The sequence below is a fragment of the Protomyctophum bolini genome (assembly GCF_963924005.1).
Source record: "Protomyctophum bolini genome assembly, chromosome: 19".
Classification (NCBI taxonomy): Eukaryota; Metazoa; Chordata; class Actinopteri; order Myctophiformes; family Myctophidae; genus Protomyctophum; species Protomyctophum bolini.
The window spans coordinates 32046374-32062603 of record NC_137880.1 but is presented as its reverse complement, the minus strand read 5'-3'; the positions used below and the strand labels follow the sequence as shown (position 1 = coordinate 32062603).

Sequence of the window (16230 nt, the reverse complement as noted above, 5' to 3'; positions counted from 1 at the left end):
CATACCGGATTGCCTGGTTGAGTCACCATTATAAAAAAATGTGCCCATAATCAACCGCAAGTGTCTGCTTACTCATAGAGTAAAACAATGAACAGCAACATGAGTTTAAGGTTAATTTCTTTCCCCCACACCACGACGGTATCCCCCCTCCCAACACAACAATGGTCCCCAGGTTAATTCTCAGTCAGGGTGGTGGTCCCCAGGTTCATTCCCAGTCAGGGTGGTGGTCCCTGGTTCATAATCAGCTGAAAACCCCTGGTATATACAGTAGGAATTGTGTGAATGGTGGATCCCTGGTGGGATCCTGTTTGAAAAGGTCTTGACTCTTGATTCATAACGGTGACACTAGTAGTCACTCACAGCATTATTTATTACCATGCAGTACCTGTTTGGAAACCAGGCCCCTACACAGGTGAGAGGCGACGTCACTGGAAACCCAGTTTACGCCCATACAAAGGTTATTATGGGTTATTTAGTTATTTACATTGGGTGGGCTTTTAGGACCTCCCCTGATACGAAATAAATGACGTCAATCAAACACCATCGACTAGTAAAAAAAAAGGATAGCGCGTCCAGATCACATGGCTCGGAGTGGTGCTTGCGCTTTGATTGGCCAGCTGGCTGGTTGTGAGGCAACCGCCGAGCATACCAGCCAATCACAGGTTGAACGTCCCTCCAGGCTATGGGGTGCTCACCAGGGGCGTGGAGTTCCGGCACGCTCGTCGCGTTGCGTAGCGCAGAGTGGGCGTCTCGTTGTGCTTCTCTCCCCACCACAGCATCACCAGCTTCATACATGACTCCGGGATCGCCGAAACTTACCATACCTCAGGCTCAAACCCTAATTTCTCGGGCACCCTTTGGCCGACGAAGATGACGGAAAGCTCCGCGAACAAGCTACTCAACGGAGACGCCTGTCACCGGACCCCGAACGGCAAGCTGCCGAGTAAAAATGGCTTCGTGAAGAACCACTGCCTGTTCCAACGGCAGTCGCAGAAGTATCGCCGCCCGAGGGAGAAGGTGAGGCCCCCGGTCCTGCCGAGCACCGCTAGACCCGACCGGGAAGGGAAGGGATGGGCCAACAGAAAGCCAACGGTTCTGATTATAATTAAATAATGTGTGTGGGAAATGAAATGAGGAAATGTTTGTATTCAAACGAGAAACGCGCTAATACAAGTTTCCCCGTTGCTTTTCTAACGGGAGTCTAACGGGAGTATTTTAGATGAGTTTTTGTTTACATACAGAGCTAAACGAGTGACAACTCTTCCCACTTGAAAGTGTACAGGGAGGGACGTTAGTTTACTTTACGATAAATAACATTACACGTACATAATCTACTCTAACACAACATCTACCTAGCATGGCTATCCTGTACTTAAATTAGTATTTAAATGTATTACACCCGGCTATGAGCAAGCGAAGTATTCCATTGCATGCATTTGACGTTTGACGTGTGTGCCATGCTTTCATGTGCTGTCTAAACTTACCTGACTGTGCTCGTAAATATAATGTTCAGTTCCCCTCACTAAGTTGCATTGCCCTCCAGTTCTTATCATACTACATGCAGCTTTTCGTTTCACTGCAAACTAACCAACCGCATACAGGTGCATGCTACCTGATCAGGGATGATTGTAGTGGTAAGGTGCTTGTAATCCTACACCTTGTTGTTATTTTGCAAGGTGGGTGGGTGGGGGTGGGTGTTTGTGTAAAGGGGCTGGTCTCTGTTTACAGTGCCACTAGCATGGATAATATCCATGCTCCCTTGTGTAATGTAACCAGAGGAGTTGCTCTGTCTCCTCTCCTGGGAGGGGAGGACAGAAGGTCTACTCCTACGTTTCTCCCTGCAGGGAGAGGAATGTCTTTTGGTTGGGGAGGGTGTGGTTCTTCTCCCCAGCCTGGAATTCATTGCAGCAACATCAGGACTAGGTCTTTCTAGGTTCTGCAAGCATCTTTTGATGTTTTCTGTCAGAGCCCGACTGACAGACTACATGATTATTGTCTATGAACAGGTTGAAATCGTTCCTGTTCGCAGATGACTCGGCACTGCTAGTCTCGGACAGGAACAAACTGCAGGTTGAAAAGGCCCTCAGCTCTGAACTCGGTAGAAAAATCTGCACCTGGCTCGCTGATAACAAACTATCTTTACACCTGGGAAACACTGAATCCATTCTCTTTGGATCTAATAGTAATAATAGGCAAATGGCTTCTTGATTAGAGTGGGTGACAATGTTATCACACGTATAGATGAAATTACCTACCTAGGTTCCATCCTGGAGGCTAATCTTTCCCGTGATAAAATGGCCACCAACGTAATCAAAAAAGTCAAACAAAGAACAAGATTCCTTTACAGGATCTCCTCACTGGTCAACAAAAACACCTTGACGACCTTAACAGGAGCCCTCGTACAAGGTTTCTTTGACTATGCATGCACCTCCTGCTCCTGGTACCACAGCACCTCAAAGGCCCTTAAAACTAGAGCCAGAGGAAGTGCAACGAACCATGTACAACACAGATTCGGCACAAACAAGGGACTAAATTATTTTCGCTCCTATGCCACCAAAATGTGGAACGCCCTACCAACAGTCATTAAGACATGCGAATCCCTTGACTCCTTCAAAACCGCTCTCAAAGGGCACCTACGGACGGCTGCAATTCGAAACTGGCCCCTGTAAAATCTGAACCCACCCCTTTTTCCCCTCACTGTATATGTTTCTTTTCCCTTTTTCCCTCCCTTATGATGAATTCCTGTTCTGTTCTTTGACTATATAGAAGTGTCTATTTGTACGTCTCAATGTTTTGATGAATTGAACAAGGTGGACCCTCTTGTAAACAAGTGTAATGCTTAATTGGGTCGTCCACTCACAGTTAACAGTCTTTGTATTGAGTTTGTGCTTGAAATGTACTGTAATTCTGCTAACTGTTAATAAATATTTCAATCAATCAATCAATCAATTTGGAGCGGGAATGTCGGAATTGCATCAATTCTGATCCTTTATTTATTGTACTTTCCACACTTCCGAAATATGCTCAGAGATTCTGCTCTGATTTCAGAGATCTCTGGGGTTGACATTATAGAGAGCTCAATGATATCAGTTATAAATGGCCAGAGTAGATCATCTATAACTAATGTTGCCATTCATTATTCATAATTAATCTAATGTATTTAAACATAAAGTCAGGTGTCAGACACAAGGCAAGTGTCTTGAATGCAGCCCAGTAAGGTCATATGTCGACCCCGCCCGCTCACCTCTGCCCTCCTGGTGCTGCGGCCATCTTGGATCCTAAAACACAGGGAGAGAAGTGGGGCCGAGAAAGGACCTTATTGGTCCTCACTAATGTTCATGATAAAATAGCACCATTTTCTTCCTACTTGGTCTGTGTCTCATAGGAGGGCTGTGGGCAGTTCAGAAACCCATCCACCAGTGACATTGTTTTTTTAGATGGCTTCTTCGGTGGCTTCCATTTTAGCATTGCAACTTGGACGTGCTTCTGAACTGCCCACAGCCCTCTCATGAGTCACAGAGTAGGAAACAAATTGTGCTATTTTATCATGATCACATAACATTAGTGAGGACCAATTATATGAAGATAGGTTCAAAAGTGGTGAAGTGGTCCTTTAAGTTAGGCCACTTGTTAACTCAAACTTTACATACTGCAATACAAGTTTGAACTTGTAAATGCCTTGGTGTATTATACTGTATAGTATACATTGATGTGTCTTCTTGACACCTTCATGTATGGTAAGGTTATAGGCTGTTGTAACTAATGGGTGCATTTGAATCAGGCACTTTGAGTGTGTCAGGTCCTTTAGCGAATACCAAACAACTCGCCCCTTTACTAACTCGCCTCGGGCGTACAGCCGGCGGAACAGCACGGCCTGGTATTCCTTAAGTAAATTATGCTTAAACGGTTAAACCTAACCTTATTCCTAACCTTATCCTCAGTAAAACTATGCCTAAACCTTATTCTCAGTAAAAAAAAAAAAAAAAAAAAAAAGCAGGGGCGAGATGGAATAGGGGCGACTGTACCTGTTACCCATTTAGCGTTTAGCCCAGGTGCTGTTAGACCAATTAAGTCATTATTTCCAAGGTGGCCAAAGATAGACCATCATGGCCATCATGTCACGTCAGTCTGCCCTGCCTAGGGAGGCATAGGGCTGGAAGACATGTCAGTCTGCCCTGCCTAGGGAGGCACAGAGACGGACACCTAGGTTGTGGGGGTTGATATAACAGCTCATATTACACAGCTCAATTCTGATTGGCCAATCACAGCATTCCAGTGTTCCACACAGCACTTTCTGAAACTATGGTGGTCAACTTGTCAATGTGGTCACTCAGTGATCCCTCAATGTGTTTGCCTAAATAGCAGTACAATAGCCTACTGTAAATAATAGGACTATGGGTTCACACACTTGTTTTATATGTTGTGTAGCAACAGAACAGTGAAAACAAAGGAAGCCAAATGTTTGCTTTAATCGGACCATTCTGTGCTGTTAGGGGTTAAGTGTCTTGCTCGGAGACACTTCCCACTTGTATACTGGCCAGTGTCTCCATTGAGATTATAGTGGTCTAGTAGTTTGTAGCACTCGTATGCGGGTTGTGGAAAGTGCTGTGTTTTAGTATAAGGTAAGCCATGTAGGGGGCAAAATCGATTGCTGGCCTGTTTCTGTCTCTGCAACAGTTTTAGTTATTTTTTATTTTACTCCATTATAATGAACCTGATTCCCTGAGCGGAACTACACTTATTCCAGGGTCTATGGCCCCTAGCTCAAAAGGCATAAGTTCTGCTTAAAGTTTTACAGTTTGCTGAAATAACAGAGTCAAAAGGAATAATAGAAGCGAAGATTAAGATATTTGTTACATTTCCCAGCCATGATAACACAAGTCAATCAATAACGTCTTGATAAAGACGTGCATGGGAGTAGGGCTGTCACGGTTATGACATTTTACTTGAGGATTAATTGTCACTCAAATCATTGTGATTAATGATGTTGTTGTGTTTCTGTTGTGGAGCATATATTTCTGTTTGGCTTTTAGGCTTTGTAAACAAGGTGAACACACAGGGCAAATATTACAAAGAAATAACACATTTAATTACTTTATACTTAAAAATAAACATAGTGGAAATAGAATATCTACAAGTTCAAAACTTGTTGCATTGTGATGCGTTTTGAACTTGTAGATCTGCTATTTCCACTGTTTTTGAAATGTTTTGAAAATATATGGACATTTTTAACATGGAAGTGTTTGTGATTCTCTCAAATAATTGCGATTAGGCGTTTATGTAGTAATTGTGACAGGCCTACACGGGAGAGGCAATTAGTTGGCAGATGACTTGTTTACTTATATATCGCTTATAGTAGTAGGGAGTGTGCCAGGTGCTAGATTAGGTTTCCATGGATTGAATGGAACACCTTTGGTACCTTCAACAAGTGAGCACGTGACTGATGAGTGAACCACTTGAGTTTCACGCCCGTTAAATGTAGTAACACATGTTACTCTGCTCAGCATCGGTGTGGCTGTACTGACATGACATCTTCACATCCTAGCGGTATAAAGGTAGGGCTGCCAAGATGAGTGAATTAACTCAGTCAGGATGATCAAAGTATGGAATTAATGCATTCAAAATGTAATCATTTGAATCAACTTCTCATGTCAGGTACAGTTCTTCTAGCAAGTGAGTTTATTTGTGACTTGGCTTCATTAATGACTGCAGACAGCAAAACACACACACACACACACACACACACACACACACACACAAACAAATACAAATGTGTTGCTCTCTTTGCCGCAGGATATAACGGTTTCTCAGAACGGGAGCCTGCACATGAAAGTGGCTTTGTGCTTCTAATAGACCGTGCCGGTTTAGGTTTGAGTCAGGACCAAAACGTAATGGTGCCTGGTGGGCTACAGTGAGACCAATACATGGAGAGCTTTCAGGATTCTTTGGAAAGAGGGATGATGTGTGCAGTACACACACGCGCGCATGCCTCTGAGAGCAGGAGTGTTTCTTGTGATTTGTCACATGTGCTGTGGTTGCTAAGCTGCAGGGTAATGAGTTACGCACATCATTTGATTAGATCTGAGCTTGTAGACCTTTACAACCAGGCTACAGTTAAACTCATACATCCAGCCCATTTCTTTCTTCGGTGGATTGTTTAACACAGTTTAGCAGCTGCATAACCCGTTTTCCACGCTATTTAATCCATGTTCTGCCCCTGCGTAATACGCTAAACCTGCTATTTGTTTTATGTGTTTAATTCGCCGTTTTGTAATAATTTAAAAGAAATAGCGGATTTGTCGCATTGCATTGGACTGAGTCCAATGCAACGTGAACGAAGCTGTAGGGACAATCTTAGCTCGCTTTACTCTTTGACTATGACCCGGATCAAGGAAGTGGCTTTTTTGTCGGCTCAATAACAAATCATTGGAGTGTTTTCAAGCGGATTTTCATGGATCAAAGGCGCAAATACTTCGGCGTATGCTCCAAAGGTAATTAAACAATATAAAGCTTTCAAAGTGTTAATAAGCAGCACATAATGAGACCGTAATGAATAGCCGCTTCCTGGTCACTTTATTGGCAAGAACAATGCTTTGAATCACTACTACGACTACTACTGTAATTCACAGTCGGATGCTGTTTTGTGATTGGACACGGTTAGATCCTCCACCCCCAGCCGAAATAACGGTACAGATAAGTCATTACCTTTTCACAGGAGAATGAACTGCCTGCAGAAGCGCCCAAGGCTTCTGATTCTGCTACTTGCTGCAGAGCATTGTTCTTACCTTTCAGTCACTGCGTCTGTTATGAGGGGCCTCTCTGTGTGACTAATTGCAATGGCCTCTATTTGGCCTCAGGCTACCGAGGTGGAATGAAAGCAGTGAGACTCTTCCCTGTCGATGACATTGAGCATTTAAATGTTTTAAATGCTTGTAGATCAGTTCACTCTTTTTAGGAAAAAATATTGTAAAAAAAATAATATTAGAATTATTTTTCATGTTTTGTTGAATAACAAGATTATTCAATAGAGGGTATGCGCATGCTTAAAGTGAATGGCACATCGAGTGGCAAAGCAACATGCAAAGTGAGTTTAACATTGTTTAACGTTGTTTAATGCAATCAGATAGGACTTTTCTGTGTGGATGTCTGGGCTGTCAAGGCCAGAAAGTAGTTTTTTGCCACTCAGTAGGCGTTCCTGCATAACTTCCTGGTTTGATGATGATGTCACGCGCATACCCTCTATTAATAAAAAGTAACTGATAGACTAACACTTTGTTTAATAAATGAAATATGGCCGTTTTGAAACCAACCGTTGTTGGTGTCGGTTTAACCAGGGAAACGGTTTTATTTCCATTCTCCACACCGCCCAACACTGCATTTGTTTTTGTTCATTTCAAGAGACTTGTCTCGTAATAACGCACAGTTGTCTTCTTTTTTTTATTTGTCCCCAGAAACAGAATGTGGTTCATAACCCCAGCCTGTACAAGAAGCCCTTCACAGAGTCATTTGAGGAGACACCTCTGCTGGTGGCTGTGCTCACCTACATGGGTTACTGCATCCTGACCATCTTCGGCTACCTCCGGGACTTCATGCGCCTCTGGAACATCGAGAAGTGCCATGTGGCCCAGGAGCGAGAGGAGCAGAAGGTAGGATGCTAAAACAAAACAAGAATGTACTACATTGAGTACATTCATGTTTATTTTAAACACTGGGTTAATAGTTATTCCCTTTTATTATAAAAACTGCAGATTCAAAATAGAATATGCAGTGTGTCTACTGTTGACCAGTCTCCTGTAGCTGCTGAACGTTTGCTTGTCTTTCACACTTGTTTCACACCCATTTGACCTCAGTCAACATTGACATTGAGCCGGGTCCCTGGCCTGTTGTAGCATTGGTGGTGCATGTGAAACAATGCACTATTGCCTGCATTTTAGTCAAGTGATTTCAGTCATGGCAAAGTCCACACAGACGTAATGTTTTGTATGTATTTTGACCGTATTTGACCATGCTATGACGCTCACTGTGGTGGCCTTGTCAGGAAGAAGAACATGACATCAGATGTTGCCTCACATGTGTGAAAGTCCTGACTGTTTGCACTTCCCCTAATGGTACAAAACCTTGCACAGGAATGCCAAATATTTTGCAACCACCAGTCTTTTGATTGACATGTTGGCATTTCTCTCTTCATCTGTCAATTTATCCATCTCTCTCACAAAAAAAAAAAAGATAATTTAATAATCTATGCTCTGTAGTTTCTCACACACAGGTTTCTTTTTCTCTTCCTCTCTTTGGTAGGACTTTGTCCCACTGTATCAGGACTTTGAGAACTTCTACACCAGGAACTTGTACATGAGGATCAGGGATAACTGGAACCGGCCCATCTGTAGTGTCCCTGGGGCGAAGATGGACCTGGTTGAGAGAGTCTCCCATGACTACAACTGGACCTTCCAGTGAGTCCTGTGTGTGTGAGTGTGACTGTGTGTGACTGTGCTTGACTGTGCATGACTTTGTGTGACTGTGGGTGTGTGTGTGTGTGTGTGTGTGTGTGTGTGTGTGTGTGTGTGTGTGTGTGTGTGTGACGGTGTGTGACTGTGCGTGACTGTGTGACTGTGCCGGTGTGTGTGAGAGATTTGGAAACCCTTAAGGTGTGGTTGAGTAACAGGGCTTCTTCAAGGATGGTTTACAAAATACTGTACCTTCCTGTGTGCTATCTTTAGTCCATGAGTGTTGTGCTTGCGGTCATTGCCTTTGTTCTGTTGCTGATAAGAATGAGGAAACGTATGATTTAGTAGAAAGTGGTTGTATGTGTCACATTTGTCAGTGGTGCTGGTGTGTCGGAACGGAAAGCCAATAGGCATTATTCATAAACCACAAAATACACACATCTATATGGAGACTGGATAGCAACCTTATCACACCTATAAATGTTTATTGTGACAATAAAATGGATTTGAGTTGAGCACAACCCTAATATACAAGATGTAGAATAATTCCCTAATCCCTGTAGACAGTATGTAGTCTCTTAAAACACAAGTGTTGAAAGTTGAAAGATAAGAAGGTGTGTGCGCCCAGAAACCTGAAGTGAGGTTTGGTCACGGTGGGGAGATGAGCAACATACCTAGATAATAAGCAGGATTAAGCAAAACCTATCGTCTTACTGTCTGATTTACCAGACGTGCCCCGTCATACTTACGGTTTGAATGTGGATGAACTAAGCAAGCCACCTTTCACAGAAACTTGCTAAACTGTGCTCATCAATGGAGCATCCCATTCACAGCAGCATGTTGAACTTGAACACCAGAGAACTGACCGGTTAATGTTAGGCCAACTACAGTTACAAGTGACTAATGACTGGAATAGTAATATAATTAGTTCATAACTTCATACAGTACTTCATATTATAGTCGTGTACAGTATGACTGACCAGGTTGTTAAATGTGATGACTCTGGTAAAGTGTGTGACGACATGACAGACTCTATACAATAGACATTTTTTTTTGTTTTCCCACTGATGAGATCTTTATGAATATATAAAACCTATGAATGTCATGCCCACTGGCATTTATAGTCTGTGCACATTGACCAGTCTGATTGCCATATTAGGAATGTTGTGCTCATGAATGCTTATTTATATGCTGCCTAGTGCCTACTATTGAGTTTTGTCTGTTTTGTCTGACGGGCATACATGAGGCAGGTAACTGGTTTAAATTATGGATAGATACTGTACATCATAGGTGACTGAGATCACAACACAGGCTGGCCATGTGAAGTCCAAGATCAACATTGGAGCCATGCTGTTCCTTTTTTACTTTCCTTATTATATAACCTTTACAAAAGCAACGTTAAGCAATTTCTGTTGTTTTCTTCCTCAACACATTCCCCAACGTGCTGTTCACACGTCTTAACTTTGTTGGTGATTATCATCTGTTTCCTTGTTTGAACAATATGTGTAGTTTTCTTCCTCGACATCTCCCCCTCTGGGACTTTCCACTCGTCTTTACTTTGTTGGAGATATGATCTATTTCCCTGTTTCAACAATTACATTCACCTGCGTCTTGTTGATTAGATCCTCCTTGGCTTGACTATGGTGGCACAAAGTAGGGTATTATAGTGTGATGACGGATGAACACGCACGCAGCCATGCACGTACGCACTAACAGACACACAAGCCTTTCTAGTGTTCTTGAGTTTTGAGATGCTAAATGTCTCCCTCTTTCCTTCTCTCTCTTTGTCTTTCTCGGCTGCTCTCTGTGTTTCAGACACACTGGTAAGGTAGTGAAAGATGTGATCAACATGGGATCTTATAACTACCTTGGCTTTGCTGAGAACACTGGGGCCTGTGCTGATGCTGCTGTAGAAGTTACACAAAAGTATGGCGTTGGAGTTGGCAGCACACGCTATGAGATGGGTAAGGAGAAAAACATCTTATACTGTATCCTTTAACATCATCTGAGAAGGGCCCCATGCACTTAACATGTGCACTTATGGATAGTTCACCCATTCACCCATTCCTAAGCCAATAATTGGATGAGTCTCCATTGAGTCTCCGCCAGTCATCAACTTATTAGCTTAGGAATGCGACAAAAACAAAAAAAGTCTCCATGCATTCAAGGCTTTTTGAGGTGTGTAATTGATACAAAATAAGTAATTATTTTGGGTGAACAATCCCTTTAATGTTTTACTGTTAAGGTCATTGTTAATAGTGCCAGGGCAATTCAAAGGATTGTATTTCATTCTTATAGCCTATAAAAACTCCAAGGCTATATTTTTAGCCTGATTCAGCATGCTTCTACTACTTATTGTCCATCGGGCCAAATTAATAGCTTATATCCAGAAGTCATAGACCTCCATTGTTGCCCACAAAAGCGTTAAAACAGAAGCTGTGCTGTTGCTTTGGTCAGCATAATTCAGCATCGCAATTAACTTGGGCATTGTCCTCTCCGAAAAACATTATGAATTGACGGTTCAGAATGTAAACAAGGCCATGCTCATTCACGGAGATTGAAAAAGCATTCACTGTTTGTTCATACAGTTTTTGGTCGACCCTAACCTTTAAAATGGCACTTTACTTTACTTAATATGTCTAGAAGGTGTTTCCAGAAGTTGCTAATATTCCTGTGATTAGAGTGCTGAAATAATAACTAAAACCATGTCTTTTGAATGTCTCATATGGGGTGAAATGGCTTCCATTTCTTTAATGTCTCAGACGGGATGAAATGGCCTCCATTTCTTGACAAATCCAGCATCCTATGTACCACAGTTAGTATTGATATAACAGCCACTGACTCTGTTTGTCACGCAAACGTTAAAAGTGGCGAGCTGGAGTGTTTTTGGAGTCACCGCAAGATTTTAGAGTAGGGAATATAATGTCATGGTGTAGAGACCACACTATACATTAGCTGTGGAGCTTTCAAGCTTTGTTCGCTTTCAATGCCTTGGGCACTGCAGACTGCTTCTTTGAGCAGCTATTGTTTAGTTCTGTTGGTTTTGTCTATTTATTTTGTGAAAGAGAACAGGAGATTATAACTAGGTACAGTATCTGAATGTAAATAGCAGGCTAGCCTGAAGGAGAATGTGCTGTGACCTCTATTTGCAGAGGTTTGTAAGTAAAACCAAAATAATTTCTACGTTATTCGTAGTTATGACAAACTAACCTTGCAACTGTACTATAAGTCACAGGGACTCACAGCTATGTGGTGAGTCACAATTACTGACAACACGGTTGCTTTTGTTGTCTGCAGGAAACTTGGACATCCACGAGGACTTGGAGCAGCTAGTTGCCAGGTTCCTTGGCGTTGAGTCATCGATGGCCTTTGGCATGGGCTTTGCCACCAATTCCATGAACATTCCTGCACTCACTGGGAAGGTACGCAATTTCCTTTGTCGCCTATTCGCAAAAAAATATATTGTTGTTCTTATTATGAGCCAGGCAGGATAGACAGGTGGATGAAGCCCCTGGGGGGAAACAAATAATTTCTTTCTGTTAGTTCCATGTTCTTTTCGACCCCAGGCTTTATTTTCCTTCATATTTTTTGATGCTCGTTCTCTTGATGACGTCAACAAGTTAAGTGTGTTGAAAGACATTCAACAGACTCTACAGACTCAACAGATATGATACTGACGTCGGAATTGAACCTACTTCATTTGACTTTCTTTCATCTCCCACACCCTCAACCTAACTGCACATATTCCTTATCACCTTGCATTCCTATTACTAGTTGTATACTTGGGCTCTGTGATCATTACCTGAGGTTATATGACTTTAGATTTCCTAGAAGTAGATTTTCTATGCAAGGTGAAAACGGTTACATATTTTTTGATTTATTAGACAATAGAAAATGCAAACGGTACAGGGTACAGTCAAAGCACATTAGTCCAAAAGGATAGCTACAGTAATGTGTAAATGTGCTAATGATAGCTAATGTAAGCAGCCCACAAAGAGTTCAGACTGTTCCACAACACATCAGCTTCCGCCCCCGTTATCAAAACATTCCAAGTTCAGGGGTGGGTCTCTGCAGCCTGTGTGTGTGGTATGTGGCTCATGTTAGCTGTTCTCACCCTTAAGTCTTAACCCCAATGAATCAAGCGCAACACGTCCCACTTCCCCTCTTCTATGCAGCAGAGGCGTTTTTAGATGGTGTTTTTTTATCAGGAAATTACAGAGTTTGCTTGCCAAAAATAACTGATTTAAAAACTAAAGCAATGCATTGTGTAATGTATGTGAAGTATGAATTCACTTTTTCTGGCAAGACCGATTCAGAAAGAGACAAAACTTAACTTTCAACCTGGTGTCCATATTTTGGGCATGTCATTACAATTACAGGTGATTGTAATGTTTACAAAATGTAAAAGATTTAAATCTCAATGCTGGTGTGTTATGAGCTTATAGATTGGCTCTTTTCACCACGTGCCACTGTCGTACGACAAAGTATGAAATATCCACTTAAACCCTCAATACTTGGTAAACTTGACATTTTCTCCTTTCCTCTTTGTCAAATAGCTTGTAGATCAGCTATCTTTGGCAATTGTTTCCCCAGAATATGGATGCTGGGGTTCAAGTTGTTAAGTGGTTAAAAACAGACAAGGACAGTGAGAGTGTCAGAAGAATCCAATCACTGGCCTTTCTTTTTTTTAATACTGTTTTTATTAGGCATTTTTGTATGACAATTTCAGAATATTAAACAATGATAATAAGTAATTCAGTTAAATAAAAATGAAAAAAATAACAGGCAATGTAAATGTTCCACATACAGTATAAAAAGTGTGATAAATATGAAAAAACAAAAAACAGTTAAACAATGACAAGTGTGAACAGACAACAGGACAGACACTCTTGCTCTCAAACTTCCAACATGTTGTAAATTAAGTAAGTTACAGACATTCTTTTTTTTTTTTAAATAAAACACTCCTTTTCTTTCTTTCCAATTTTCTATTGTGCCATCTATTGTGTAGGAGGGGTTAGCGTGCACCTATTGAAATATTCAATGAAGGGTTGCCATGTCTGGTAGAATCTATCTTCACTCCCTCTCAATTCAAACTTAATCTTTTCCAATTGTAAGTAGTGCATAACATCTCTCATAAGTGAAGTGTGAGTTGGAACCTGTGTTTGTTTCCAATTCAACAGTATCAGTCTGCGAGCCAGTAGAGTCACATATTTTACCATGTTATATTGGAAAGTAGACAGTTTGACCCCGGGCCCTGTGACTCCCATAATTGCTGTCAGTGGATCCGGGTCAAAAGGTCTTCCAACAATGTCTGACAGTGATTTAAATATACTTTGCCAATATGATCTTAGTTTAGTGCAATGCCAGAACATATGAGCTAGAGTGGCTGGCGACTGGCCACATCTGTCGCAGGCTGGATTCACATTTGGATACATTCTGTTGAGTTTTTCCTTTGACAAATGTAATCTGTGTAATATTTAAAACTGTATAAGACCGTGCCTGGCACATACTGAAGAAGAGTGCACAAACTTTTGAGATGTAGACCATTGCTCGTCAGTGATAGACATTCCTAAGTCGTTTTCCCAAGCAGTTTTTAAATACTCTCTCATGTTACTCTAAACATGAGAGAGAATTATAAATAATAGAAACACCTCCTTTGAGCAATGGGTCAGGTAGAAATATAGATTCCATTGATGAGTTGGGAGGTATGTTTGTTTGGAAATGAATCAGTGTGTTGTGTTAAAAAATGTCGTATCTGTAGAAATCTAAAGAAATGTGATTGGGGTAAATTTAATTTGCGTCGTATTTGTTCAAAGGTCGGAAATAACCCATCAATATAAAGATCTTTGAAGGAGTGAATACCATTTCTATGCCATACTTTAAATAATGAGTCAGAGAGGGACGGTAAAGCGACCAGTGGTGCGCGCACAGAACCCGGGTGCCAATCACTGGCCTTTCTTAACGGGGATTACACTTTAGTTTTTGCCTGTCCATTCCTTGCCGATTCATATGTTCCCGTCATAACATAATTGCATGTTGTGTAACACATTAAATTATTCAATGACCAGAGGAAACCGAGTGACCCGTGGAAAGCTAGAAAAGGTCTACAAAGCGACACACATCCAATACACACAAATAGAGTCTAGCTCTTCCCCAGAGGAAGAGCTAAGATGCAGGAAACATCCCCTTGGTAGTATTCCGTAAAATTAACTATGCGTCGACTCTACTTTTCTATTTTAACTTTATTTTAGAAACTCATTTACCTGAAATTAAAAATGAGGAACGCCTTTATTAAATTTAAAAGGAAATTACAGTTTCCTTTTTAATTTAATAAGGCATTCCTCATTTCTTTTACTTTGTGTGCCCGGATCCTTCTCTCGTTTGCCTATGTAAAATGAATGGTTTTGTGTGTGTGTGTGTGTGTGTGTGTGTAACATATTTCATTCTTCTATGTTAATCCCCTGAGCAACTTAATTTCCATGTGTAAAAGAATAAAGGTTCAGCAATGCTTAAAATGAATTTCCGGAATTCCAGATATGCAGTTAGGCTGGCTAACTCAATCCTTTACTGTTACTGCTTAATGTGCTTGTGGGACAGCTTTGAACTGGATTATTGTTCCACAGTGACTTTCTCTCTCAGCTGTGTTTGGGACGGTTATTGTCAGCGATTAGGTATTTCCTGCTATTCTCTCAGCCCTAGCCTTCCGTGGTATTTTGAAATGGAACTCAGAATAATCAACAGCCCAACATGTGCCCATATAGGCAAAGAGGCATAAGAATGTAAAGCTGTTTTAACACTGGCAAATAAAAAGCTACAGTCTACCATTCATTTTCGGTGGAAGCCAGTGGCATATACGTATACAAATAATATACAAAGCGACGCCCAACGTTTGTAGCTGCTACAACATCTACAAAGATGCAATCTACGTTGAGCTGTCTTCAGCTGCAGCTACACAACAAATAAACATTGTTTAACCATTTCCACTCACCTTTGCTCTCCACACAATTCCTGCTTATAATGGGGGGGGTAAACTAATAATTTCTGTCTGCTAGTCCCATGTTCTTTTCAACCTCAGGCTTTGTTTTCCTAATATCTTTTGCCCTCATTGGGCGCACACACACTTGATGACGTCAACAAGTGTGTTGATCCGATCGACACTTCATCAGCAACTCGGCTACTTGTAGTTTTGTAGTCTTTCGTAGCTGCTAGGGTGAACGAACACGGCATTCATCTTTATCGGTACCTGTACACAACAGAACATGCCTCAAAGAGCGTTATGATGATTTACAATGCAATAAACCATAGCAAAAATGATAATCTGTTGGTTTATATGCTTTTAGGGCTGTCTCATCCTGAGTGACGAACTGAATCACGCATCGTTGGTGCTAGGCGCTCGCCTCTCGGGATCTACCATTCGAGTCTTCAAACACAACAGTGAGTGACCTCTAGTAACTAGCACATTACTACAGTACAGCAGTCACATGGGGTGTTTCACTGTACCTCGTGGCATGCACGCAGAATTGGATTAACTAACGCTGGCCTCTTAATTACTCTGCAGCATTTCCGAACGCCCTTACATAGCAAAAAAGAAAAAGCTATATATTTGACAAGGGTGTGTCTGCTGAAAGTTGCCGCACTTAGTACAAACAGGCCTCATGCATCTGTTTTGTTTACTATGCATGTTCACACAGCTGTGGGTGTGGTGTAACTATTTAACACACCTCCATGCAATACGGGCCCTCTCTTTCAAACACAAATAAACACGTGCACGAGCGCGTGCACACAC

General features: G+C 41.6%; 1 protein-coding gene across 2 annotated transcripts in view; it reads left to right on the top strand.

Moving 5' to 3' along the window:
- The first annotated feature begins 779 nt into the window (after nucleotides 1–779).
- The window catches only part of sptlc2b (serine palmitoyltransferase, long chain base subunit 2b), a 31049-nt gene continuing 15598 nt past the window's right edge, over nucleotides 780–16230 (top strand). Inside the window, exons 1-6 of one of the 2 annotated variants that reach the window (XM_080790317.1) lie at nucleotides 780–1017; nucleotides 7458–7646; nucleotides 8296–8450; nucleotides 10260–10408; nucleotides 11742–11866; nucleotides 15785–15878. In XM_080790317.1, coding sequence (XP_080646443.1) covers nucleotides 871–1017; nucleotides 7458–7646; nucleotides 8296–8450; nucleotides 10260–10408; nucleotides 11742–11866; nucleotides 15785–15878 — 859 coding nt within the window. In that variant the 5' untranslated portion in view covers nucleotides 780–870. Of the gene's footprint in view, nucleotides 1018–7451; nucleotides 7647–8295; nucleotides 8451–10259; nucleotides 10409–11741; nucleotides 11867–15784; nucleotides 15879–16230 lie in introns of both variants that reach the window. The other variant, XM_080790316.1, reaches the window with a different exon arrangement.